The sequence below is a fragment of the Chelonoidis abingdonii genome, chromosome 9, assembly GCF_003597395.2.
Source record: "Chelonoidis abingdonii isolate Lonesome George chromosome 9, CheloAbing_2.0, whole genome shotgun sequence".
Taxonomy (NCBI): domain Eukaryota; kingdom Metazoa; phylum Chordata; order Testudines; family Testudinidae; genus Chelonoidis; species Chelonoidis abingdonii.
The window spans coordinates 46,807,221-46,830,696 of record NC_133777.1 but is presented as its reverse complement, the minus strand read 5'-3'; the positions used below and the strand labels follow the sequence as shown (position 1 = coordinate 46,830,696).

Here is a 23,476-nt window from a genome sequence, read left to right as displayed (position 1 = left end):
TAGCTCAAAGTGCGCAGCAAAGATTATTGATTTTTTCCCCTCATGATGATTTAGCATTTCAAATGTTTATGTACTAATTCCTAACATTTTTTGCCAGCTCAAAGCACTGTATAAACATTAAGTAAACTAATATGCCAGACCAGCCTGATCTCCTTCTTTGAGACGATAACAGATTTTTTTAAACAAAGTATATCTGGATTTCAGCAAGGCATTTGATACAGTTCCACTTGGGAAATTAGTTAAGTTGAAGAATATGGGGATTAATATGACAATTGAAAGATGGATAAGGAACTGGTTAAAGAGGAGGCTACAATGGATCATGCTGAATGGTGAACTGTCATGCTGGAGGGAGGTTACTAGTGGAGTTCCTCAAGGAATGGTCTTGGGGCCAGTCTTATTTAACATTTTTATTAGGGCTGTCGATTAATTGCAGTTGACTCACGCAATTAACTCAAAAAAATTAATCACGATTAATCGCAGTTTTAATTGCACTGTTAAACAATAGAATACCCATTGACATTTATTAAATATTTTGGATGCTTTTCTACATTTTCAAATATATTGATTTCAGTTACAACACAGAATACAAAGTGTGCACTGTTTATTTTATATTATTTGATTACAAATATTTGTACTGTAAAAATGATAAACAAAATAAATAGTATTTTTCAGTTCACCTCATACAAGTACTGTAGTGCAATCTCTATCGTGCAAATGGAACTTACAACTGTAGATTTTTTTTGTTACATAACTACACTCAAAAACAAAACAATGCAAAACTTTAGAGCCTACAAGTGCAGTCAGTCCTACTTCTCGTTCAGCCAATCACTAAGACATGCAAGTTTGTTTGCATTTATGGGAGATAATGCTGCCCACATCTTATTTACAGTTGTCATAAACAGATAGCTAAGGGTTAATGTTTCTTTTACCTGTAAAGGGTTAACAAAGGGAACCAAACTCCTGACAAGAGGACCAATCAGGAAACCGGATTTTTCAAAGCTTAAGGGAGGGAATTTGTGGGGGTTTCTTGGTCTTGGGTCTTTGTCTGTTCTGTGCTCTCTCAGCTAGGAGAGGATCTATTTCCAGTCCTTCTAATCTTCTGTTTCCCAGTTGTAAGTACAAAGGTAGCAAAAGTATTTGCATCTTGACGGCTGTGAGTCTTATGTGTATTTGGCTATAAGTACTTGTAAATTGTATTGTTGTTGGATAAGGCTGTTCATCCCTTTTCATTGTTTATTCATTTCTATAAGTTTGAATAACCCGTATCTTAGATTCTAGTATTAACAGAGAACTTTAATTCTATTCTTTCTTTCTTTTTTATTATAAAAGTTTGCTTTAAGACTGTGATTTGTTTTTTCGTTGACCCACCAGAAAAATTTAGTGGGGTTGGAGAAGGAAGACAGGGGAGGGGGAAACTGCTGCCTGTGTTTAGACTCTCCTTAGTGCCAGGGCGGGAAGAAGCTACGGGAAGAGAGAGAGAACTTTTCGTTCCTTGCTTTGGGTTTGTCTCTTTGTGGAAGAGAGAACATGCTTCTGCGTTTGGATGTAAAGACGTTGCATCTAGTAACTCTCAGGTTAGCCCAGAGAGAAAATGTCTGGGTGGGAGAGGTGGGCGGAAGGTTTATTGTCCCTTTGTGTAAGGACTCAGAGCCTCGGGTCTGGTCCCACGGGAAGGTTGGGGAACCGAGAGTGAGCCAGACCTGGAAATTTTCTGCTGGTAGGCAGCGATATCAGATTATTCGGTGTAATTAAGCTTAGAGGCGTTCATGATAGCTTCTCAGTTTATGAAGCTAAGTTCAGATCTGAGTGGAAGCTATTGATGTGCGGTAGGCAGCGTACGCTAGAGTCAAATCTGAGGTGAAGGCTTATGATAACATGTCACCAGAAAAGTGAATCAGAATTTCATGGGACTTTTGTGTCAGCATTGCAAGATATCTACATGCAGATATGGCTAAACAATTCAGATGCTCCCTTCATGCTTTGGGTCACCATTCCAGAGGACATGCGTCATGCTGATGATGCGTGCATTAAAAAATAGAGGCATATAATTAAATTTGTGAGTGAACCCGTGTGGGAAGAAGATATGTCTGTCGGCTCTATTTTATTCCACCATTCTGCCATATATTTAATGTTATGATGTAGCCGGACTGATACTCATGCACCAGTGTGTTTCATTTTATAGTACACGTTTGCTGCAGATTTGTACAAAATGCAGAGAAGGACCAAAGTGAAATTTCTAAAATAGCTGCAGTACTTGACCCAAGTTTTTAAGAACTTAAGTGCCTCTAAAATCGACAGGGATGAAGGTTCTTTCAGAAGTCTTAAAAACCAACACCACAAGGAAACTTATCAGAACTGAAACACAAAAAGAAATAAACCGCTGCTGGTGCCATCTGATCGAATGATGGAAAATGAACATGCGTCGGTCTGCATTTTGTGCTTTGTGAATTCTGCTAATCGAGCAGACCCATTATCACCATTGGACTGCATTCCATGGATGTTGTGAAGCATAAGGGACAAATAATCTTATGCATCTGGCACTGTAAAGATCTTGAATGTCAAGCTATCACCAGTGCGCATGCGAACACCTGTTCGCTACTTTCAGGTAATTGTGACAAGTGAAGCAGGGCAAATTAATAAAATCTCGCTTCAAATGTAAAACAAACTCTGTTTATCTGAGCGATTGGCTGAACAAAAAATAGTACTGAGGTGATTTGTAGGCTCTAAAGTTTTACATTGTTTTATTTTTGAATGCAGGGGTGGGGTTTTTTTACATAATTCTACATTTGTAAGTTGCACTTTCATAATAAAGAGATTGCACTACAGTACATGTATGAGGTTAATTGAAAAACTAGTTTTTTTACAGTGCAAATATTTGTAATATAAAGTGAGCACTGTGCACTGTATTCTGTTTTAATTGAAATGAGTATATTTGAAAATGTGGAAAAAATCCAAAAGTTTAAATAAATGGTATTCTGTTATTGTTTAACAGTGCGATGAATCACAAATAATTTTTTTAATTGCTTGACAGCCCTAATTTTTATTAATGATCTTGGGTGTGCAGTAATAAAATTTGCAGGTGACACACAGTTGGAAGGTATTGCCAATACAAAAGAGGACCGGACTATCGTACAAGAAGACCTGGATGACTTTGAAAACTGGAGTACAGATGCTCCCCGGGTTACACAAGATCCAACTTACACAAATCCGCACTTACGGAAAAAGTTCCGTAAGCTAAAAATAGGAGGTGGGTGGGGATTTTTGCGTAACGGTCGGAGATCCGTATTCCGGAACGTTTGCATAAATCAGGGAGTGTCTGTAATAAAAATGGGATGAAATTGAATAGTCCAAAGTGCAAGGTCATGCACTTAGGGACTAACAACAAGAATTTTTGCTATAAGCTGGGGGCTTACCAGTTGGAAACGACAGAGGAGGAGAAAGACCTGAGTGTACTGGTTGATCGCAGGGTGACTATGAGTGACTACTGTGATGCAGGTTTGAAAAAGGCTAATGCAGTCCTAGGATATACCAGGTGAGGTATTTTCGGTAGAGATAGGGAAGCGTTAGTACCAGTATACCAAAGGTTCTCAAACTGGGGTTTGGGACCCCTCAGAGGGTCGTGACATTATTGCATGGGGGGTCATGAGCTGTGAGCCTCCAGCCTGAACCCTGCTTTGCATCCAGCATTTATAATGGTGTTAAATATATTTAAGTGCCTTTAATTTATAAGTGTGGGGGGGTCACACTCAGACTTGCTATGTGAAAGGGGTCACTAGTACAGAAGTTTGAGAACTACTGCAGTATACAAAGCACTGGTGAGACCTCATGTGGAATACTATGTGGTATTCTGGTCTCCCATGTTTAAGAAAGATGAAACTGGAACAGGTGCAGAGAAGGGCTACTAGGATGATCTGAGGAATGAAAAACCTACCTTATGAGAGGAAACTCAAGAGCTTGGCCAAGAGAAAGCTGAGGGGAGATATCCCTCTGATATATTTATACAGAGGAGTCATAAATACCAGAGAGGGAAAGGAATTATAAGCACCAGTGTGGACACAAGAACAAATGGATATAAACTGGACACTAGGAAGTTTAGACTTGAAATTAGATGAAGGTTTCGAATGATCAGAGGAGTAAAGTTTTGGGACAGCCTTCCAAGGGGAGCAGTGGAGGCAAAAAACTTAACTCGCTTCAAGATTGAGCTTGATAAGTTTATGGGGGAGAGGATGGTGTGATGGGACTGCCTACAATGGCATGTAACTGATCTGTGACTGCTAGCAGCAAATATCTTCAATGGCCAGTGATGGAATGCTAGATAAGGAGGGCTCTAAATTACTTCAGAGAATTCTTTCTCAGGTGTCTGGCTGGTGGGTCTTGCCCAGATGCTCAAGGTCCATGGTCAGAAAGGAATCTTCCCTCAGGTCAGATTGGCAGAAGCCCTGGAGGGAGGGTTGCCTCTGCAGCACGGGGCAGGTCACTTTGCAGGTTTAAACTAGTGTAAATGGCAGATTCTGTTACTTGAAGTCTTTAAATCATTATTTGAGACTTCAGTAACTCAGCCAGAGGTTAGGGGTCTCACATCTCCACACATGGAAAGGCATGCACAGTCACTTCAGTGTGTTGATTGAAAGTTGCACTTCCTTGAGACTCTAGAGTTAAGAATTGAGGGGAAACTGGTGGATCAAGTATTTAAATAAGCACACTATATGTATTTATGAGAATGTTTACCGTCTGAAATTCACTTCTACTGCGATATAGCGCTGTCCTTGGGAGCCAAAAAATCTTACCGCGTTATAGATGAAACTGCGTTATATCAAACTTGATTTGATCCGTGGGAGCACGCAGGCTTCCCTCCTCCGGAGCGCTGCTTTACTGTGTTATATCCAAATTCGTGTTATATGAGGTGGCGTTATAACGGAGTAGCAGTGTATATGCAGTTACGGTCAAACAAAGTAACTTACTAGTCACTTTTGAAATTTGTTTTATGTTAAAACTTATCAGTTAGGTAATTGTGGGATTGATAATAGTATTTTATGGATGAAATCCTGGCTTCAGTGAGGTCAGGATTTTACCTTATATAGCTATAGCTCCATCTTTCTGTTCCATTATCACTACACAAGTGTTTAGAACGGGAAGTTACGACAGAGGTATGTGACTGAAGCTCCAGGGAGAATGTAGGCTGGTGGATCTAGATACTTGAACTGTAATTTAACCAGAACACCGCAGAAAAAGTAGTTAGGGTTGGAATGCGTACAGAAAATTACTGGTGTTTTTTTAGATTACAGCATTATACGGATTCTGGTTGTGTGAGACTAAGTTTTATCCAGTATTACTTGTGTCGCAACAAAACTCTGCTAGATACTTTACAGACAAGCCTACAGGCATGATCTCTGTCAAATGATCTTACAATCTAAATAGGATCTTAAAGTATATATGGGTATTATCCCTTTCCCACTATGAAAAGACAAACCACCAAAGTAAGGACCTACATGTTGTCTAAGACCATGGCATGGGGGGATATAGCTGATGCTAATTAGGTTTTCAGTCTCCTGTTTTTTTCCCCAGCCAATCATGTCTTCATTTTATAGTGATCACGTGTCAGAAATATGGCTACAGACTGGCTTGGAAGCATTGTGTCCATTAACTGTGGAGACAGCCTGGGAGTGTATCAGGGACGAGTGTCGGCTGTGGATCAGATCAGTCAGACCATCTCCCTGACGCGGCCTTTCCACAATGGGGTCAAGTGCCTCGTGCCAGAGGTCACCTTCAGGTAAGTGTCTCCTCTGTCTGTTTCTTCCAAGCAAACTTTACATATGGCTGAAGTTGGGGCATTTTGCTTCAAAACTCGTTACTGCTTATCTTTGACTGAAAAGTGCCTCTGTTACTTTTGGTAGGACCTATACAGAAAGCAAGAGATGCTGTCTTTGGGCTTTTTGTTGTCTGGGTTACAATGTGACACAGATGTAGATCACAATTGGAACACATTGGTAGGAGCAAAGAAAATGGCTGTCTGCACAGGGTCACTGTGTATTACCTGTCCTCCAGCTTACAGTTACATGAGACATTAGGCAGACTCTGTGGAATTTTTGTCCATGAGAAGTTTAATGTTTGTGTTTACTAAAGCACAACTGAAGTGAGAGTGAAGCTGGTAATCATTTAAATTAGATCCTTGCCACAAATAAATCTGTTTTATGGCTCCAACTGCATGTTTATCTTCAGATCTGTCTTATCTTCTACCATTTTCTTTCTTTTCCTCCATCTAGATAGCTCTTGATATCTGTCTGGCAAGAATTCTCTTCTCTTTGGCACAATAATCTTGTTTTATAATTTGCAAGCCAATTGGTGCAGATTGGCCTTGGAGAGACATACCAACAGCATCCAAAACTAACAAGCCTACTGCTGTGTAGGAAGGTATTGCTGCTGTTCTACTAAATTACCTGCCCTCTACCTCTACCCCAAGCTCCCGTTATGTTACTGGAGAAGAGTAAAAATTAGTAACCAAAGATTTTTTCTATTATTTTTCTATTTGCAAATTGGCAGAGTTAATACACAGATTTAAATGATTTCCACAAATACACAGATTTAACTATTTTATTACTAAACAAAGATTAAATAGCAACCCTAGGCAGTCTCTCTTGCTTAGGGCTTGTCTACATTACCTGCTGGATCAACAGGCAGTGATCGATCCAGCGGGTGTTGATTAATCGTGTCTAGTTTAGACGTGATAAATCGAGCACTGAGCGCTCTTCCATTGACTCCGGTACTCCACCACGTAGAGGGGTGCAGGCGCAGTCGACAGGAGAGCATCAGCCATTGACTTATCACAGTGAAGACACCATGGTAAGTAGATCTAAGTATGTCGACTTCAACTATGTTATACACATAGTTGAAGTTGCGTAACTTAGATCGATTTACCATGCCTCAGTGTAGACCAGGCCTTAGAGAGTTGAAACTCAGAGTGGGAGGTGGGGGAGAATAGAGAAGGAAGAATCCATGTAATGCTGGTAAAGGTATCGAAGTCCATAACATACTCAGTCTTGGTAACAACATTACTTTTATATCCCAGTACAATAGATTCATTCCGAAGTTTGATTATTCTTCAAAAATGTAACGACAAAGACCATATCTTATAGCCACTCTTTCCAGAGTGACTAGTTAACAGCTTGCACCCAACTCCTTTATTATATGAAAGTGTGGATTATTTCCAATACTGCATTGTAGTTTTCATGACCTTCAAAGGAGCTTTTAAGTACCATCTTTCTGAGTTTCATTGTTTTAGGTATTGCTCTCAATAGAAACAGACTATGGTAAAGGGAAGTCACCTGAAAAATAAGATTAATCATAGCACCTATATTCTTCTAGAATCTATTAACTCAAGCAGATTTCTACCCAACCATGGCTCTCCCCACTTCTGACTAAGTACAGAGCCAGTGGGATAAAGAGGTATTTGGGGTTCACTTCTTTCCAGGACCAGAAGAGTCAGATGTATTGTCTGAGGAATATAGTCTTTAGGTGTGTGTGTTCCTAATAGGCATTGTAATCTATGTTAATGGGTTTTTTCCCTTAGGTTCCAGTGAATTAAGAGAAAAATGTCATTCCGATGCTTCTGCAGACTCTAACATACTATGGGCTTGATTTCTGTAGAGCTGAGCGCCAATGTTGAATCCCACTTTGTTTTGTTCTCTTTCCTGTGTTTAGGGCGGGTGATATTACTGAGCTAAAGATTCTGCAGATCCCAGGTCCTGGGGACAGCAAACAAAGTGGGGAGCTGCAGCATACTGAACTAGGCATCCCTGGCATTGGGTGCCAAGTGGGTACCAATCAAAACGGCACTGGCAAATTGCTAAAGAAGCCTACCAGCAGTGCCCCACAGGCTATCCCAAGGAGAACAGACATGAAAAATCAAGAAGTTGTCATCTCCCCACAACAGCAGCAGTGCTCTAAGAGCTACATGGACCGACATTTGGAATCCTTGAATCAGTCCAAAGGTTTCCGTCGTAGACACAACTCCTGTGAGTGTATTGCCCATTCAGCAGCTTTCCCTTCTCTTTAGCGCTGTCATCTAGTCCACTGCTGCATCAACTACTGTTCTCAAATGAGTATTTAATATAGCAATTAAAATGGTGCTGGAAAGATAAAAAAAACATTTTGTTACTGATAGTCTTGTTTCTACACCATTAATTTCTCCACCCTGTTAAGGTATTTGGGAAAGTGCTACAAGCTGTCAAATATTTTTTTACCCTCAAAAGTTTGGTAAATGTAGATCTTAAAACTGCCAGCCACTTATTTTAAATCAAGTGTGATTTAGTGATGGCTTTTAGCTATATTAATAACAACATGAGAATCTGATGACAAAATCAACATCCGTAGTTTCTCTGAGTGGACAACTGCTGTTATGGCATCTCTAATTCATGGTCCATTTTGGTCAATTTCACACTTATAGGATTTAAAAATTTGTGAATTTTGTGATTTCAATTATTTCAATTTGAAATTTTATGGAGTTGTAATTGTAGGGACCCTGCCCCAAAAAGGAGTTGTTGGGGGTCACAAGGTTATTGTGGGGTGGGTTGCAGTATTGCTACCCTTACCCTTGTGCTGCTGCTGGCAGCTGGAGAGCAGTGGCTTCTGGCTGGGAAGCCAGCTCTGAAGGCAGAGCCACTGCCAACAGCAGCGCAGAAGTAAGGATGGCATGGTATGGTATTGCCACCCATACTTCTGCATTGCTGCCTGCAGAGTTGGGCCCTCAGTCAGCAGCCACCACTCTCTGTCCGCCCAGCTCTGAAGACAGCAGCACAGAAGTAAGGATGCATGGCATGATATTGCCACCCTTACCGCTGCACTGCTGCTGACAGGGCGTTACCTGCAGAGCTGGGCACCTGGCCATCATATGCCACTTTCTGGCTGCCCAGCTCTGGAGTCAGCACAGAAATAAGGGTGGCAATTTTGTGACCCCTCCTAGAATAACCTTGAGATTCCCCTGCAACTCCCTTTTCAGGTCAGGTCCCCCAATTTGAGAAACAGTGGTCTCTCCCATGAAATCTGTATACTATAGGGTAAAAAGCACACAAAAGACCAGATTTCATGGGCGGAGACCAGATTTCATGGTCCGTGATGCATTTTTCATGGCAGTGAATATGGTAGGGCCCTACTAATGGGAGAGACCATGCACGTACCGCTCAGGATTTGGCTTCACTCTGAGTATTCTGCACTGGGGCATAAAACACTCTTACGCTGGCCCTTGCGTTGTTGGGTGGAAGGGACTGGATGACCTAATCTGTCATTTCCATTTCTAACCTTTTTGCCCCTGAAAGTAAGGTTTTATTGCACTTTTTATGAGCGTCCAGGATACACCGGCAAAAACCAAGTGCATAATGTATATTCTACACAAAATAACTTCACGTTATAATAGCCTCCAACAGCATAGACAAAAAAGTCTGTTTCCATCAAATCAGTGCAGGTAACTGAGAACTCTTTTGAATAAATTCCAGGTCCCTTCCATCTTTAACTTCTTTTCAGTGGGCATATTTCTTAGCTACAGTTTAGATTTCCTAACTGTCTCAGACTAGAGCCCTGCAGTGGGACTGGGATCTAGCAGGTCTCTGAGAACCAGCTGCCATAATAGGGAGATAAAAATTCAACAAACAATGCGGATGGGAGTGGGTGTTATGGGATGGGACAGAAACAGATTAAAACAATAGTCCTGCACTGAGTTCTGTGTCAGACTTTTAAGTTCTTCATGTTTGGGTCTCTTTTAATTGCTTTTGCTACACTGATGATTGTGTGTAATGGTTATCTAATGTAGGTGACTGCGTGTATCTTGGATAGAGATTAGCAAGATCAGGCTGCACACTGATTTCAGATGGCTAAATATAGCCTTTTTGTGAGATCATCTCTAACTAAGAAGTGCATTAACACACTCATATGTATAACAGGTACAACATTTCTGATTGCAGCATAGGGAAAAATTTGCGTTTATAGAGGTATAAGTGCTTAATTGTGGGTGAATAAATATTTGCTCCAAATCCTCAAAATAATCACCTCCTAGCTGAGGGAAAGCTTGGAAAATTTCAACCTGAAAAGAATTAGATTTATTAAGTAACGAATAACAGAAATAAATGAATTAGAATGGATGTTCTCAGCCAGAGATACGTGTACCTTGGGAAGAATTCTGTGTCTTCCCGAGGGCACATCAGCTAATCTGGGTATTTGCCTCGTTTTACAACAGGCTACATAAAAAGCACTAGTGAAGTCAGTAAAACTGAAATTTCATACACACAATGACTTGTTTATACTGCTCTGTATACTATACACTGAAATGTAAGTACAATAGTTATATTCCAGTTGATTTATTTTATAATTATATGGTAAAAATGAGAAAGTCAGCAATTTTTCAGTAACAGTGTGCTATGACGCTTTTGGTTTTTTTTATTTTTGTGTCTGATTTTGTAAGCAAGTAATTGTTAAGTGAGGTGAAATTTGGGGCATGCAAGACAAATCAGACTTTTGAAAAAGGGTACAGTAGTCTGGAAAGGTTGAGAGCCACTGTTTTAAACTATAGTATGTGCTATTCTCACGTGCTGCTATAAACCATTAGAGGGAACAATAGAATGCAGTCATTCTTAGAATAAAAATCTTGGGCCTGCTACATTTAGCAGAGTTCTTAAGCACATGCGTAACTTTAAGCATATGCACAGCCATATTCGTTTCTGTGGGGCTGCTCACATACTTAAAGGTTAAGCATGTGTTTTGTAAAATCTAGATCTGAAAGGCTGCTTGTATGGCTACTAGTATTTACCCAATCCAACCAACAGAGTTAAGTCCGCAGGCATCCTTTGAGCTGGCTTTTATGATGTCATTATTTGACCATAAAGGCTTATTAACACTTACAGGGGTTGTGGGCAAATATTTCTGTTTTAAAAGAGCAACTGCCCAGAGCAGCTGCCCAGAGCAGCTTTCAGAATCTACAGTGGCACAGATGAGAAGAGGATGAGTATGAAGTTTTATGAACTACATGCTACAGTGCAGGACAACTTCTTATGGAATGGTGGTAGCCTCCCTAGAATTGAAACTAGCTTCTCACTATAAATCTGACTTTCAATCTTTTCTCCCAAAGAGTGCAAAAAGAAACCAATATCTCTAAAACTTTTCAATGCTGCATCTCATCTCAAGCTTTTATTGTAATCTTAGTAGAATTCAGAAATGTTAAAAATAATTTTCCTGACATTCACTTGCAACCCACCCAAAAGTAGTTAGAGATTTTTTATTTTCAAGATGGTTTGGGCTACATCAAATTCACTTCGATTTTTGTTCACATTGTTGACAAATGCCGATAGAGATATAGCTAGATAGAAAAGATTTGGGGGCGGGGGGTCTGTAGGGGGAGCATTTCACTGAAATAGTTATTTTAAAGTGTATATAGAGCAATATTTTAAAAAATAGACTGACCTCATCCTAGCTTCAGGGACTGCTGCTGTGGTTGCTGAGCTGAGCCGAGCCAGGGGTGAGAGGTAGGACAAGGCTGAGAATTTAGGACAGGGTGGCGTGGGGGTGTACCTGGAATGAGTATGGGGAGAAAGGGAGCATCAAAGACATAGAATGGCAAGTGGAAAGCAGGGAAGAGTTATGTAGGGGTACTAAGACACAAGTGTTGTGTGTGCAAGGATCTGGAAGACGTATAAGGGGGTTTGTGCAGGGGACTGTGGAGGTGATGGAGAATTCTGGGGAAGATAAAGGAATATAGAAATGAGTGCAAGGTGTTGGAGGGCATGGAAAGCAAGGTTCACGTATGTGCAGGGGACTGGGTTGAAGTTATGCTGACTGAGTTATAATTCCCTGGGTGCTCTTTGTTCCCCTTTTTAAATATAGGTACTATGTTTGCTCTGCTCCAGTACTCTGGATCTCACCTGTCCTCCAACAAGAGTTCTTGAAGATAGTAGCTAACAGTTTTGAGATTGCTTCAGTTGGTTCCTTAAGTACCCTAGGATGAATTTCATCAGGCCCTGCCAACTTGAATACATCTAACATTCTTTAATCTGTTCTTTCCTTATTTTGGCTTGTGTGTTCCTTCCTCTTCTTTGATGATGGTAATTGTGTATCTAGTCACCATTAACCTTTTTAGTGAAGACTGAAGCAAAATAGGCATTAAGCACCTTAGCCTTCTTAAGTAGCGGGTCTGTGCCTTCCTTCATCTGTCCGTTGCTACTAGTGTATTTAAAGAACCTCTTCTTATTGTCTTATATGACCTTTGCTAGGTGTAACTCATTTTTTACCTTAGCCTTTCTGATTTTGTCCCTACATGCTTGTGCTATTCTTTTGTACTCCTCCTTAGCAATTTCTGTTCCCTTTTGATTTTAAGGTAATTAGAGAGCTCCTAATGGAGCCATATTGGCTTCTTACTATTCTTCCTATCTTTCCTTCACATTGGGATAGTTTGCAGTTGTGCCTTTAATATTGTCTCATAGTGAAACTTCCAGCTCTCTTGAATCCCTTTATCCCTTAGATTTTTTTCCTATAGGACCTTACTATGACAGGTTGGACCCCCTGGGATGTCACCTGGTGTACTGGGATGCCACTGAGGCAGACTGTTCTGCCAGCCTGGGCCCCCTTTTTAGCTGGTCTTGCTAGGCTAGGCTCCCCAACCTTTTCCAGCCAAGCACACAGGCAGGGCCACACCCAGCTGCACAGAGAGACAGAGATCTGTTCTGAGAAGGCTCATCTTAAGGGGCTTGTCACAGCACGCAGATGTCTACCCCGCCTTGGAATACAAACCCAAAATTATATGAAATTTGCCTCTTCCCTCAATGTGGAGGAGGGTATGCACAACTTCTCTCCCTTTCCTCCCCCTCATTAGAAATCACATAAACTGGGTTCTGTTATAAACCAAAAATAAATTTATTAACTATAAGAGGTGTATTTTAAGTAGTTAAGGAGGTAGCAGACAGAACAAGGCAGATTAGTAAGAAAATAAAACAGAGCACGCAAACTAAGCTTAATACACTAAAGAAACTGGTTACATGTAACTCACCCTAAATGTGGTTCTAATGATCTTCTTCACAGGCCAGATATGCTTCCAGCATGGGTCTATTTCTTTCCTCCAGTTCAGTCTTAGTTGTTTCCAGCAGCCATCTTGGGTGGGGCAGCACGGGAGAACTGACAATCTGGATTACCTCACTCCCCACCCTTAAATAGGAATTGCATAAGGTAGGAGTCCTTTGCTTCTAGTTTGACCCCACGCCCATCCCACAGCTTCTCATGGAAAAGTACAGAATTCAAGATGGGTTCCAGTATCAAGTGACATGGTCACATGCCTCTGTCGGATCCCTGTAGCCATTCTTCACAGGTTGACCAACATGTTCACAAGAAGACCAAGCTCTTTTACAGTCTATTGTCTCTTCCTGGTGGGCCATCAGGACTGTCGGGCTTTTTCATTGTTGTACCTGAAGTGTTAACGGGGGCATCACCCAAAGTAACATAGCTGAAATATAGATAGTCAGTATTACTAGCTTCAGATACAGAAATGATACAGGCATACAAATTGGATAATCGCATTCAGTAAATTATAACCTTTCCAGTGATATCTCACATGAGCCATCTTGCATAAAATATGTCTGTTATGTCATTCATATCACAAGGATATTTTCATAAAGACTATGGAGTATAATGTCACACGTAGAAGCTCTGAGTTTTAGTGTGCTTTTTTTGAAGTCCATTGTCCTTATTCTGTTGTTTTTACTCCTTCCTTTCCTTAGAATAATGAAATCTATCATTTCATGATCATTTTAACCCAAATTGCCTTCCACCTTCAGATTCACAGCCAGTTCCACCCTGTTGATCAGAATCAAGTCTCAAAAGGCTGTCCCCTGGTTACTTGCTCCACTTTCTGAAACAAAAGGTTGTCCCCAAAAAGTTCTTGAAATAAAATGTTTGTGTGTTTCCAACAGATGCCTGGATAAGTAAAGTCCCAAATTACTACCAGGTCTTGTGTTTTGGGTATTTGTTATTTGTTCTAGAAATGCCTCATCCACCTCTTCTTCCTGACATCACTCTGTCTCTTTCCCTCCCCTTTTTTCTTTTTCTTTACCCAGAGACTTCCAGCTGGTCTGTCTCTTGCCTTCTTTTGGACTTCAGCACAAGTGTATATTTTCTTGGTGTATAATGCAACACCATCTTTCTTTTTTCCCTGCCTGTCCTTCCTGAACAAGCTGAACCCCCTATAGTGATGTTCTAGTCATGAGATTTATCCCAGCAAGTCTCTGATGTCAGTTAAGTCATAATGTAGCTTATGTACTAATACTTCCATTTAGGGTTGGCAATTTCCTAGGAAAAACTAGTTTAGTTCAGGGTGCTGGTAAATACTGGTTTGAACCAGGAAAGTGGAAAGAATAAAATTTATTATTAAAATAGACTAATGAAAATTAGTGACAAATATTTAGCAATTTGATATTAGTTTTGCAGTAATATGGTCCTTTTTTATTTCCTTTAATTAAAATTAAAACAAAAAATAGAAGCTGTATGCTGTTGCTTTGACTACCTCAAACAGAAACCGGAACTTCTGAACTGGGAAATTCCCCTTCTTTGTTCAGCAATGCAAATTACATTTGTTTAGCAAAGAAAGAAGGGGAATTCCCAGATTCAGAAGTTTTTTCTGTTTGAGGTAAACTGCTAAACAAACTGTCTAGTCCAGTACTCCGGCTCTTGATCTGATTGGCTGGAGTTGCAACTGCTGCAACTGAACTCAGTGTCTCAAGTCAACATATTTCAATGTGAGCGAATGTGAAAGACCATTTGATCCAATTCATGGCTATTTTGAGAAAGTTCATGAAGATGGCAAAGAGAATCTTAGATGCAGAAGTTGCAAAGAAAAAGTAAGTGGGAAGGCAGACTATACCAGGAAACATGTTGCAAAATGCTGAGAAAAGAACAAAGAGACACCAGAATCACTGACTCTGGCTAGACGTATGTGAGCACTAGAATCAGACTATGAGGATGAAGGTACTTGCCATTGCCAAGAACGTCAGAAGAAAGCCACACCCGGGTCAGCCAAAGACAACAAGAAGGAAATGTCAGTTTTTCAACCACAAATGGATGTGTGTGTAACAAAAGCAACTCCAGAATTGAAACAAAATGTAGACTTAAAAATGACAGCATTTTTTTTTATGGCTGTAAAATTCCCTTTTCTGTTGTTGAGTATCCAGTTTTTCAAGCAATGATTATCTTCCTAAGGCCAGACTACAAAGCACTAGTCGAAAGCAGACAGCAGGTGAATAGTTAGATGCAGTTACTAATGGTTTAAAGGTGGAAGCACTCAACAGATTACATGGAAAAGCAGTTACATTACTTCAGTCAGCTAGTATTAATATGTACAATGATCCAGTGATGTCTAACTGTGGTTTCTGTACCAGTGATTGATACTGGAAGCAGTAAGAAAACTCGGAAGTACCATGCTACACTGGAAAGAGAAGCCACAATATTAGCAAAGGAACTGTCATTGTGTTAAGAGCTACCTGACAGACAATGAGAAAAAGATGCAAAGTATGAGAAGTGATTTGGAACAAGATGGCAACACTTTGGTTATGTATGGATGTGCATCACATGTGTCGAGGTAGATTTAGCCAGACCTTTCATGAAGTGCTTTGATGAAACATGCTATAGATTTGCAAAGTATTTTCGTAATACTGGTTAAAAGAATGCCAAGTTCTGTTAAGACTCAAATCATGGTGACCTATGATGGAAAAGTCAAATAACATGTCTAAAAACATAGAATCATAGGACTGGAAGAGACCTCGAGAGATCATCTATTCCAGTCCCCTGCACTCATGGCGGGACTAAGTATTATCTAGACCATCCCTGACAGGGATAACTGTTCACTCATATTTAGCTTGTGATCTACTATCACGCCCAGATCTCTTTCCGCAGTACTTCTTCCTAGGCAGTCATTTCCCATTTTTGTGTGTGTGCAACTGATTGTTCCTTCCTAAGCAGAGTACTTTGCATTTGTCCTTATTGAATTTTATTCTTTTACTTCAGACCATTTCTCCAATTTGTCCAGATCATTTTGAATTTTAATCCTGTCCTCCAAAGTACTCGCAACCATTCCCAGCTTGCTATTGTCCATAAATTTTATAAATGTACTCTCTGTGCCATTATCTAAATCATTTATGAAGATATTGAATAGAACTGGACCCAGAACTGATCCCTGTGGTCCCCACTTGATACGCCCTTCCAGCTTACTGATAACTACTCTCTGGGAACAGTTTTTCAACCAGTTATGCACCCACCTGATAGTAGCTCCATATAGGTTGTATTTCCTTAGCTTGTTTATGAGAAGGTTGTGCAAGACAGTATCAAAAGCCTTAGGATCTTTCTACATTGGCAAGTTTCTGTGCAGTAAAACCGCTTTCTGCACTGTAACTCCCGAGGTGTACACACTGTCAAGTTGCAGCACTTTAAAAAAAACACCCCAACGAGAGGCGTATAGTTTCTGCACTGGAGCTACAGTGCTGCGGTGCCAGTGTAGACACCGTGGCGATTACAGCACTGCGATTGGTCTCTGGGAGGTGTCCCATAATGCTTGTTCTCACCTCTCTGGTCATTGGTCTGAACTCCATAGTCCTGCCCTCAGGTGACCAACCATCATCCCCACCCTGTAAATTCCTTTGGAAATTTGGAACTCCCCTTACTGTTTGCTCGGTAATCCATGCAGTGGTCTCAGTGCATCTTTCCAGGTGACCATGCCTGCTCCATGCACCAGGTGATCCCCTGCTTGGAGCAATGCCGAGCTGCTGGACCTCATCAGCATTTGGGGAGAGAAGGCTGTGCAGTCCCAGCTGCGCTCCAGCCATAGGAATTAGGATACCTATGGACAGATTTCATGATGCGTGATTGAAACGAGGCATGACCGGGATACATTGCAGTGCAGGGTCAAAGTGAAGGAGCTGTGAAATGCCTACCACAAGGCGCATGAAGCAAACTGCTGCTCCGGTGCTGTGCCCATGAGCTGCTGGTTCTGCAAAGAGCTGGACATGATACTTGGAGGTGACTCCACCTCCACTGTGAAGACCACTGTGGATACTTTGGTGGCTCGCATGCCAGTTGAGAGTGGACCAAGCCAGGAAGAGGAAATCTGGGATGAGGATGTGGACAGGGAGGGGAACCCAGAGGCAGAGGATGACTTGGAGACCAGAGATGCATGCAGCCAGGAGCTCTTTTCTATCCCGGAGGAGGCTAACCAGTCTCAGCTATTGGAGATTGGCAAAGTCCAAAAGGAGGGGAGCCCCTTGGTAAGTGGATCTGATTTTGGGAATTGCTGAAGGGAGTTGTTGGGGGCAGGAGGGTTGCAGAAAGCAGGCTTGTCTCCCACTGCATGTCTAGTCTGAGTGGCGGAACAGGCCGTTGACTGACTCCCTCAATTCATGGGAATCTCCCTCAGAGATCTCCAGGAAGCTCTCGTGGAGATACTGGGCAATCCGCTACTGCAAGTTCTTTGGCAGAGCTGCTTTGTTTCTTGCCCCATTAATGGTAACTTTCCCACACCACTGTGCCATCCTGATGGGTGGCGGGGCAGGAATCATTGCTGCACACAGGTGAGCCGCATAGGTGCCAAGGTGGAAGCTACAAGCGTGGAGAAGACCCTCCCTTGATTCACTGCTCACCCTCGGCAGCGAGACTATCTTCCATAATGATCATATCCTGTGGAAAGTGTGGGGACAGGAATGATTATCAGGCTCCCCCTACAGTGCTGACTCTCCCTGAGAGCCACGTGCCCAGTGTACAGCAGGGTCCAGGAAGAGTAATTTATCCTGACCCTGTGGCTACTCACCATTTTGGGGGTCTTATGGCTCATGTGTATTTGCCTGGGATCAGCCTGTTAGTGACAGGTGTGTGAATATTGGCTATGTTTTAAATCAATGAATCAGTGTTGTCTGTGTTGCAAACAATACTGCTGCTGTAAAATGTTGCATTTAAACTTCACAGAGATGATCTTGGGAGCCCAGCCTCCCTCTTTGTTATCAGCGGCCGAACGGCTGCGCAGAATTAGAAAGCAGCCAAGAAGAACTAAGGAGAACTTTCTGCATGAGGTTATGATGCACTCAGCTGCTGAGAAACGGGAATTGAAGGAGTGGCGGGACAGTGAGAAGAGGGACCAAAGGGAGAACACAGCACGCCAGAATGAAGCCACAGAACATCTCTTAAAGGTTATGGGGCGCCAAGCAGACACGCTCCAGATGATACTAGCTCTTCAAACGGATCAGCTCCGCATCTGCCCTCCCCTGCAGCTACTGTCACAAAACTCTTTCCCATGTGCCCCCTAGACACTGCCAGCACGCTCTTACCAACCTCCTGGCTCCAGTCTCTACCCACAGCATTCCACTTTCCCGCTCCCTCTGTGCACTGTGGACTCCCACAATCCATTGCACTCAACACCTATCCCTCTGCAGTTTGGCCCTGCTGAAGTACAGTACCCGCTGCATTGTACTCCAAAGGAGAAAGTTGGATATGATCCCTCGACATACACAAATCCTTAGCCGTCCCAGGATCCCTTCTCCTTCTGGGATCTTCCCTTCCGCCATCCCCCTCACTGCTGATGGTTTTTTTTTTTTGTTTGACTCTCTCCTCCAGTTGTTGTCTTTTAATAAAAGAAGTGTGTTGGTTTGAAAGTAATCTTTATTATATTAACTGAAAGCAAAAAGAGCCCTGCAAACAACCATACAATTATGTTAAACTCACTTACTGTGTTGTTGGCACCAATCACCTCCTAGCATTACAAACACTGCATGCCCGAGCATAGCAACAAATGTTAATGGCTTTCAGCTTCAAATTGCTGCCTCAAGGTATCCCTGATCCTTATGCCCTGTCCTGTGTCCCTCTAATAGCCCTGGTCTCTGGCTGTTCGCACTCAGCCTCCAGGTGCTGAGCCTCTGAGTTCCAGACCTGAGTGAAGCTTCACCCTTCCCTTCACAAATATGGAGCGTCTAGCATTCGGCTATAAGCATAGGAATATAGTCATTGGCCAGGTCTAGCTTCCCATAGAAGCAGCGCCAGTGGGCCTTTAAACGGCCAAAAGCACACTCAACAGTCATTCTGCACTTGCTCAGCCTGTCATTGAACTGCTGCTTGCCGCTGTCAAGTAGACTTGTGTATGGCTTCATAAGCCACGGCATTAAAGTGTAGACGAGGTCTCCCAGGATCACAATGGGCATTTCGACTTCCCCTGCGGTGATCTTCCTGTCTGGGAAGAAAGTCCTTGTTTGCAACTTCCTGAACAGGCCAGTGTTCCGAAAGATGCGTGCGTCATGCACCTTTTCAGACCAGCCTGCATTAATGTCTGTGAAACGCCCATAGTGATCCACAAGTGCCTGGAGAACCATTGAGAAATACCTCTTGCGATTATTATACTCGGTGCCTAGGTGGTCTGGAGCCAGAATTGGAATATACATGCCATGTATCGCCCCTCCGCAGCTAGGGAAGCCATTTGTGCAAAGCCATCCTCAATGTCACACATGTTGCCCAGAGTCAGGTCATTCAGAACAAGATGTGATTAATGGCTCTGCACACTTCCGTCAACATAAGTCCAGTGGTAGACTTTCCCACTCCAAACTGATTAGCGACCAATTGGTAACAGTCTGGAGTAGCCAGCGCCATGCACTTCTCCAACATCAGGGCCGCTCTCATTCTCATGTCCTTGTGCATAGGGCTGGGGCGAGCTCGTCACACAGTCCCATGAATGTGGCTTTCCTTATCCGAAAGTTTTGCAGCCACTGCTTGTTATCTCAGACGTGCATGACAGTGTGATCCCACCACTCAGTGCTTGTTTCCCGAGCCCAAAAGCAGCGTTCCATGATGGTCAGCACCTCCATGAATGCCATGAGCAATCTCGTGTCGTAGCTACTATGCATGGAGAGATCAATGTCGCACTCCTCTTGCCTTTGGAATAATTCGGAATAATTTGGAATAATTCCACTGCCACTCATGACGTGTTCGTCAGAGTGAGCAGCATACTGGTCAACAGTTTGGGATCCATTCCTGCAGCCCGAAGAGGAAGAGCGCGCAGTACACAAAGCGTTGAAAGATGGCGCCAGATGTAGACGGAAGCACAGGGATTGCTGGGATATGAAGCAATGCATCACGTGGCATTGGGACTGGACCCAGGATGCTCCGCGACCCCCTCCGCATTCCCACAAGTCTTAGCAGCAGAAGAGAAAGAGGTGCTGTGTGGGATAGCTGCCCAGAGTGCACCACTCTGAATACTGCTGCAAGTGTGAACATGCTATTGCATAGGCAGCTGACAGTGTGAACACCTAACAGCGGTTTCCCTTCAATGGTCTCTGAGCGGCGCTGTAACTGTGTCAGTGTAGACGTGACAAGATATATCACATCTGTTGCTTCCCCCCCATCCACAAGGCTTGTTATCCTGTCAAAGAAAGCTATTAGGTTGGTTTGACAGGATTTGTTCTTGACAAATCTATGCTGACTGTTACTTATCACCTTATTATCTTCTGAGTATTTGCAAATTGCTTAATTATTTGCTCCATTATCTTTCTGGGTATTGAAGTTAAGGTGACTGGTCTGTAATTCCCTGGATTGTCTTTATTTGCCCTTTTCCAGTCCTCTGGAAACTCTCCTGTCTTTCATGACTTTTCAGAGATCATCACTAATGGCTCAGCTATTTTCTCAGTCCCATAGGAATTTTAGGATGTGTTTTATCAGGCCCTAGTGTCTTGGTGATATGTTTAATAATCAGCCACATTATCTCAGGATTGTGAGTGATCATGAGGCAGAACTTGAAGATAGGATGGTCAGTATAATTGATAATCAAAGGATTTACCAAGAGGGAAATTACTTGATCAGTCAATTGAAATCAGTTGCAGTGGCACTTGACGGACTCCAAAGGAGCACATCAACAATTACTGTAGCGTACAAAGTATAGTTGGATCTACTGATAAATGAAGATTTTGCACCACGCAAAGTAAAAGTACAAAAGATTTCCTGAGGCAATTACTCCTGTACACATGTTGGCCAACCTCCTTCATCCAAAATATGCAGGAAAGAAATTTGTCAGCTGAACAAGAAGAAATTGTAAGACACTGGTTGCACAGCAAAAATCCTGACTTTCTGCCATATATACTTGCATTTAAAGTAGAAGAATTGCTGTATCCAAACTCAATGTTTTCATCTACTATCAAGGAAAAAGCTTTCCTTTAATATAGTGGGGAAAATCTAAAGAGTGCTGTTATTCCATCTGACTTCATAGAACGGGTAGTACAATTGCATATGTCTCAAGTTCAGCAAGCATAGAACAAATCTTTTAAACTTTGGATGCATTCAAAACTGAGGAATAGGCTCGGGCTGTCTGCTCTGTCAAATTTGGTCTTCTGCTACAGAATGCTATGTGGCCAAACATGCCTGGACTTGTAGTCTACAACTCTGCATGTTTCTGATTGTTTAATGCTTCAAACCTACAGCTCTGAATTATTGTCATTTTCACATAATCGGAAGTTTTTGACTTTTGTTTATATAATATTGAAAATATGAAGTGAGTCATGACATGTGCCTTCCTTGGAAAAATATCCAACCAAAGTGTATACAGACATTCGGACATTCACTATTATAATAATATATATTAATATTACACTCACTGCAGTTTTACTTCTTATTTGTACAACCCTAAATTAATCTCTTGATCTTTTGCCTTAGGTAACCACAGCTAAAACTAAGTGTAATATGCATATGCATTAATGTAACAGTTTTTAAACTGGAAAATGCCTTAAACTGCGACTAGTTGGTTTTTCCTGAGGTGGTGAAAGGCGTGATTTTACATGGTAAAAAACACCTCTGGAAAATATCATGCCATTCTTGCTTCACGTTCTTCCTGTTTGTTCCCCATAGTCCTTGCATTTGGGTATAGACATTTGTCATCTTAATCCTGTCTAATTTTCAAATGTTTCATTTGATGGTGCTTCCATCATGTCCGTTCCATAGTCTCTTAAATTTCACTTAGTAAGTTTCCTGAATTTTCCTTAATTACATCCAACCACTCCAAGTTATATCCCCTTGGGCATCTCTCTGAAAGTCCCTCTTTGAGCCTCCCAAATATAGGTTTATCCAGCTGTAATCTGAGACCTGCTTTGCTTTGACCTCACTGTCTGAAGTTTGTGTGCTAGTTGCACCAGTTTACACCACTTTGCTAGCCTTTTGGTAGCTCTGTAGTTAGCCGAGAGAGCTTTAAACTCCTCCAAATCATCTTTAAACAGGGGAGAGAAAGCAGTTACTCTGAGAAAAACCCAAAATGTCACATCTTCTTTTACTGATTTGACTTAAAACTGTCTGAAATCTTTGGAAACCAATGAAAACATAAGGCAGGCTTGAGTTTGAGACATCTACAGGTGTTAGATCTACAACTTTATTCAGTCGTCTTCTCGGTCCCCCACAGTTTTGGGGGAGAGTCTTGGACCCTCTGTATTAGATGTTTGAGAGTCCAGTGCATGACAACTTGGATTGTAAACAGATCAAAACTCCTAACCTCTCTGAAATGTATAGGTTTGGGGGAGCAAATTAAATGTGTGAATCTGTCAAAAGAGGGATGCAAGAGATGCTAGCTGCAGGGGGAGGGGATTAAGAAGTCCATGGAGGAATGCAATGAGACATTCTCTGGAGCTTTCTCTCAGGAGTAGTAGTGGCTGGAGTTAAAACGGCTGCAACTGACCTTTCGATGACTTTAGCGTGCTAAGTCAGGGACATAGTTCTCCCTTTACAGTGCTTGGTTGTGTGACAGAAATCAATAACTAATGGCAGTGTGGGTTACACAACAATGGGTTACGTGCAATGCTGGCACTGTGCTCATTCATGCTAGGGCTGGTAGTAAAAGCTCCCAGGGGGATCTTACAGGAAGGCAGTCAACCCACTGGAGACTTTATACTTGCTTGACTGTTTATAACTGAAAGGTAAAGAAGTTCAGGAAGTATTGTTTACCTTTTCGGAAGGAAGTGCTCTTTTTTGTGACATGGCAAACTGCTAAGTTGATGCCAAGCCATACATCTTTCACTTGAATAAGCTGAACACACAGGCACAGGAGGCTGGCTAGCAATGACTTTTCTGGTGTATTGGGAGGATGAATGGGCTGGGAGAGGAGAAGTCGTTTGTGTGTGTGCGCCTGTGATGAGAATGAGAGAACTGCATGCTCATGAATGAGCTGGATTGAAAACCCTGGACACACTGTCTGCCGTTTATCCACAGAACAGATATAACAAAGGCAAGAGCAATATATGAACGACCGTCAGTTAGGAATCTTAGGTACTACTGATCTGCATTAGATTCAAGCCAGTGCCCTAGAGGTGAACAGCTCTGCATCCTATTAGGGCTTGGCTACACTTGCAAGTTGCAGCGCTGGCGAGGGGGTTACAGAGCTGCAACTTAGCAGGTGTCTACACTTAAAAGCTCAGCCAGCGCTGCAACTCCCTGTTTGCAGCGCTGGCTGTAC

At 42.1% G+C, this 23,476-nt stretch overlaps 1 protein-coding gene across 6 annotated transcripts in view; it reads left to right on the top strand.

Annotated features, from left to right (window-relative positions):
- EDC3 (enhancer of mRNA decapping 3) overlaps positions 1-23,476 on the top strand; it is a 74,204-nt gene that overhangs the window by 2,700 nt on the left and 48,028 nt on the right. The window contains exons 2-4 of one of the 6 annotated variants that reach the window (XM_075069504.1): positions 3,080-3,247; positions 5,589-5,770; positions 7,699-8,012. In XM_075069504.1, the coding sequence (XP_074925605.1) occupies positions 5,607-5,770; positions 7,699-8,012 (478 nt within the window). In that variant the 5' untranslated portion in view covers positions 3,080-3,247; positions 5,589-5,606. Of the gene's footprint in view, positions 1-3,079; positions 3,248-3,315; positions 3,533-5,565; positions 5,771-7,698; positions 8,013-23,476 lie in introns of those variants that run through there. The other 5 variants (XM_075069503.1, XM_032799830.2, XM_032799829.2 and 2 more) reach the window with 5 other exon arrangements.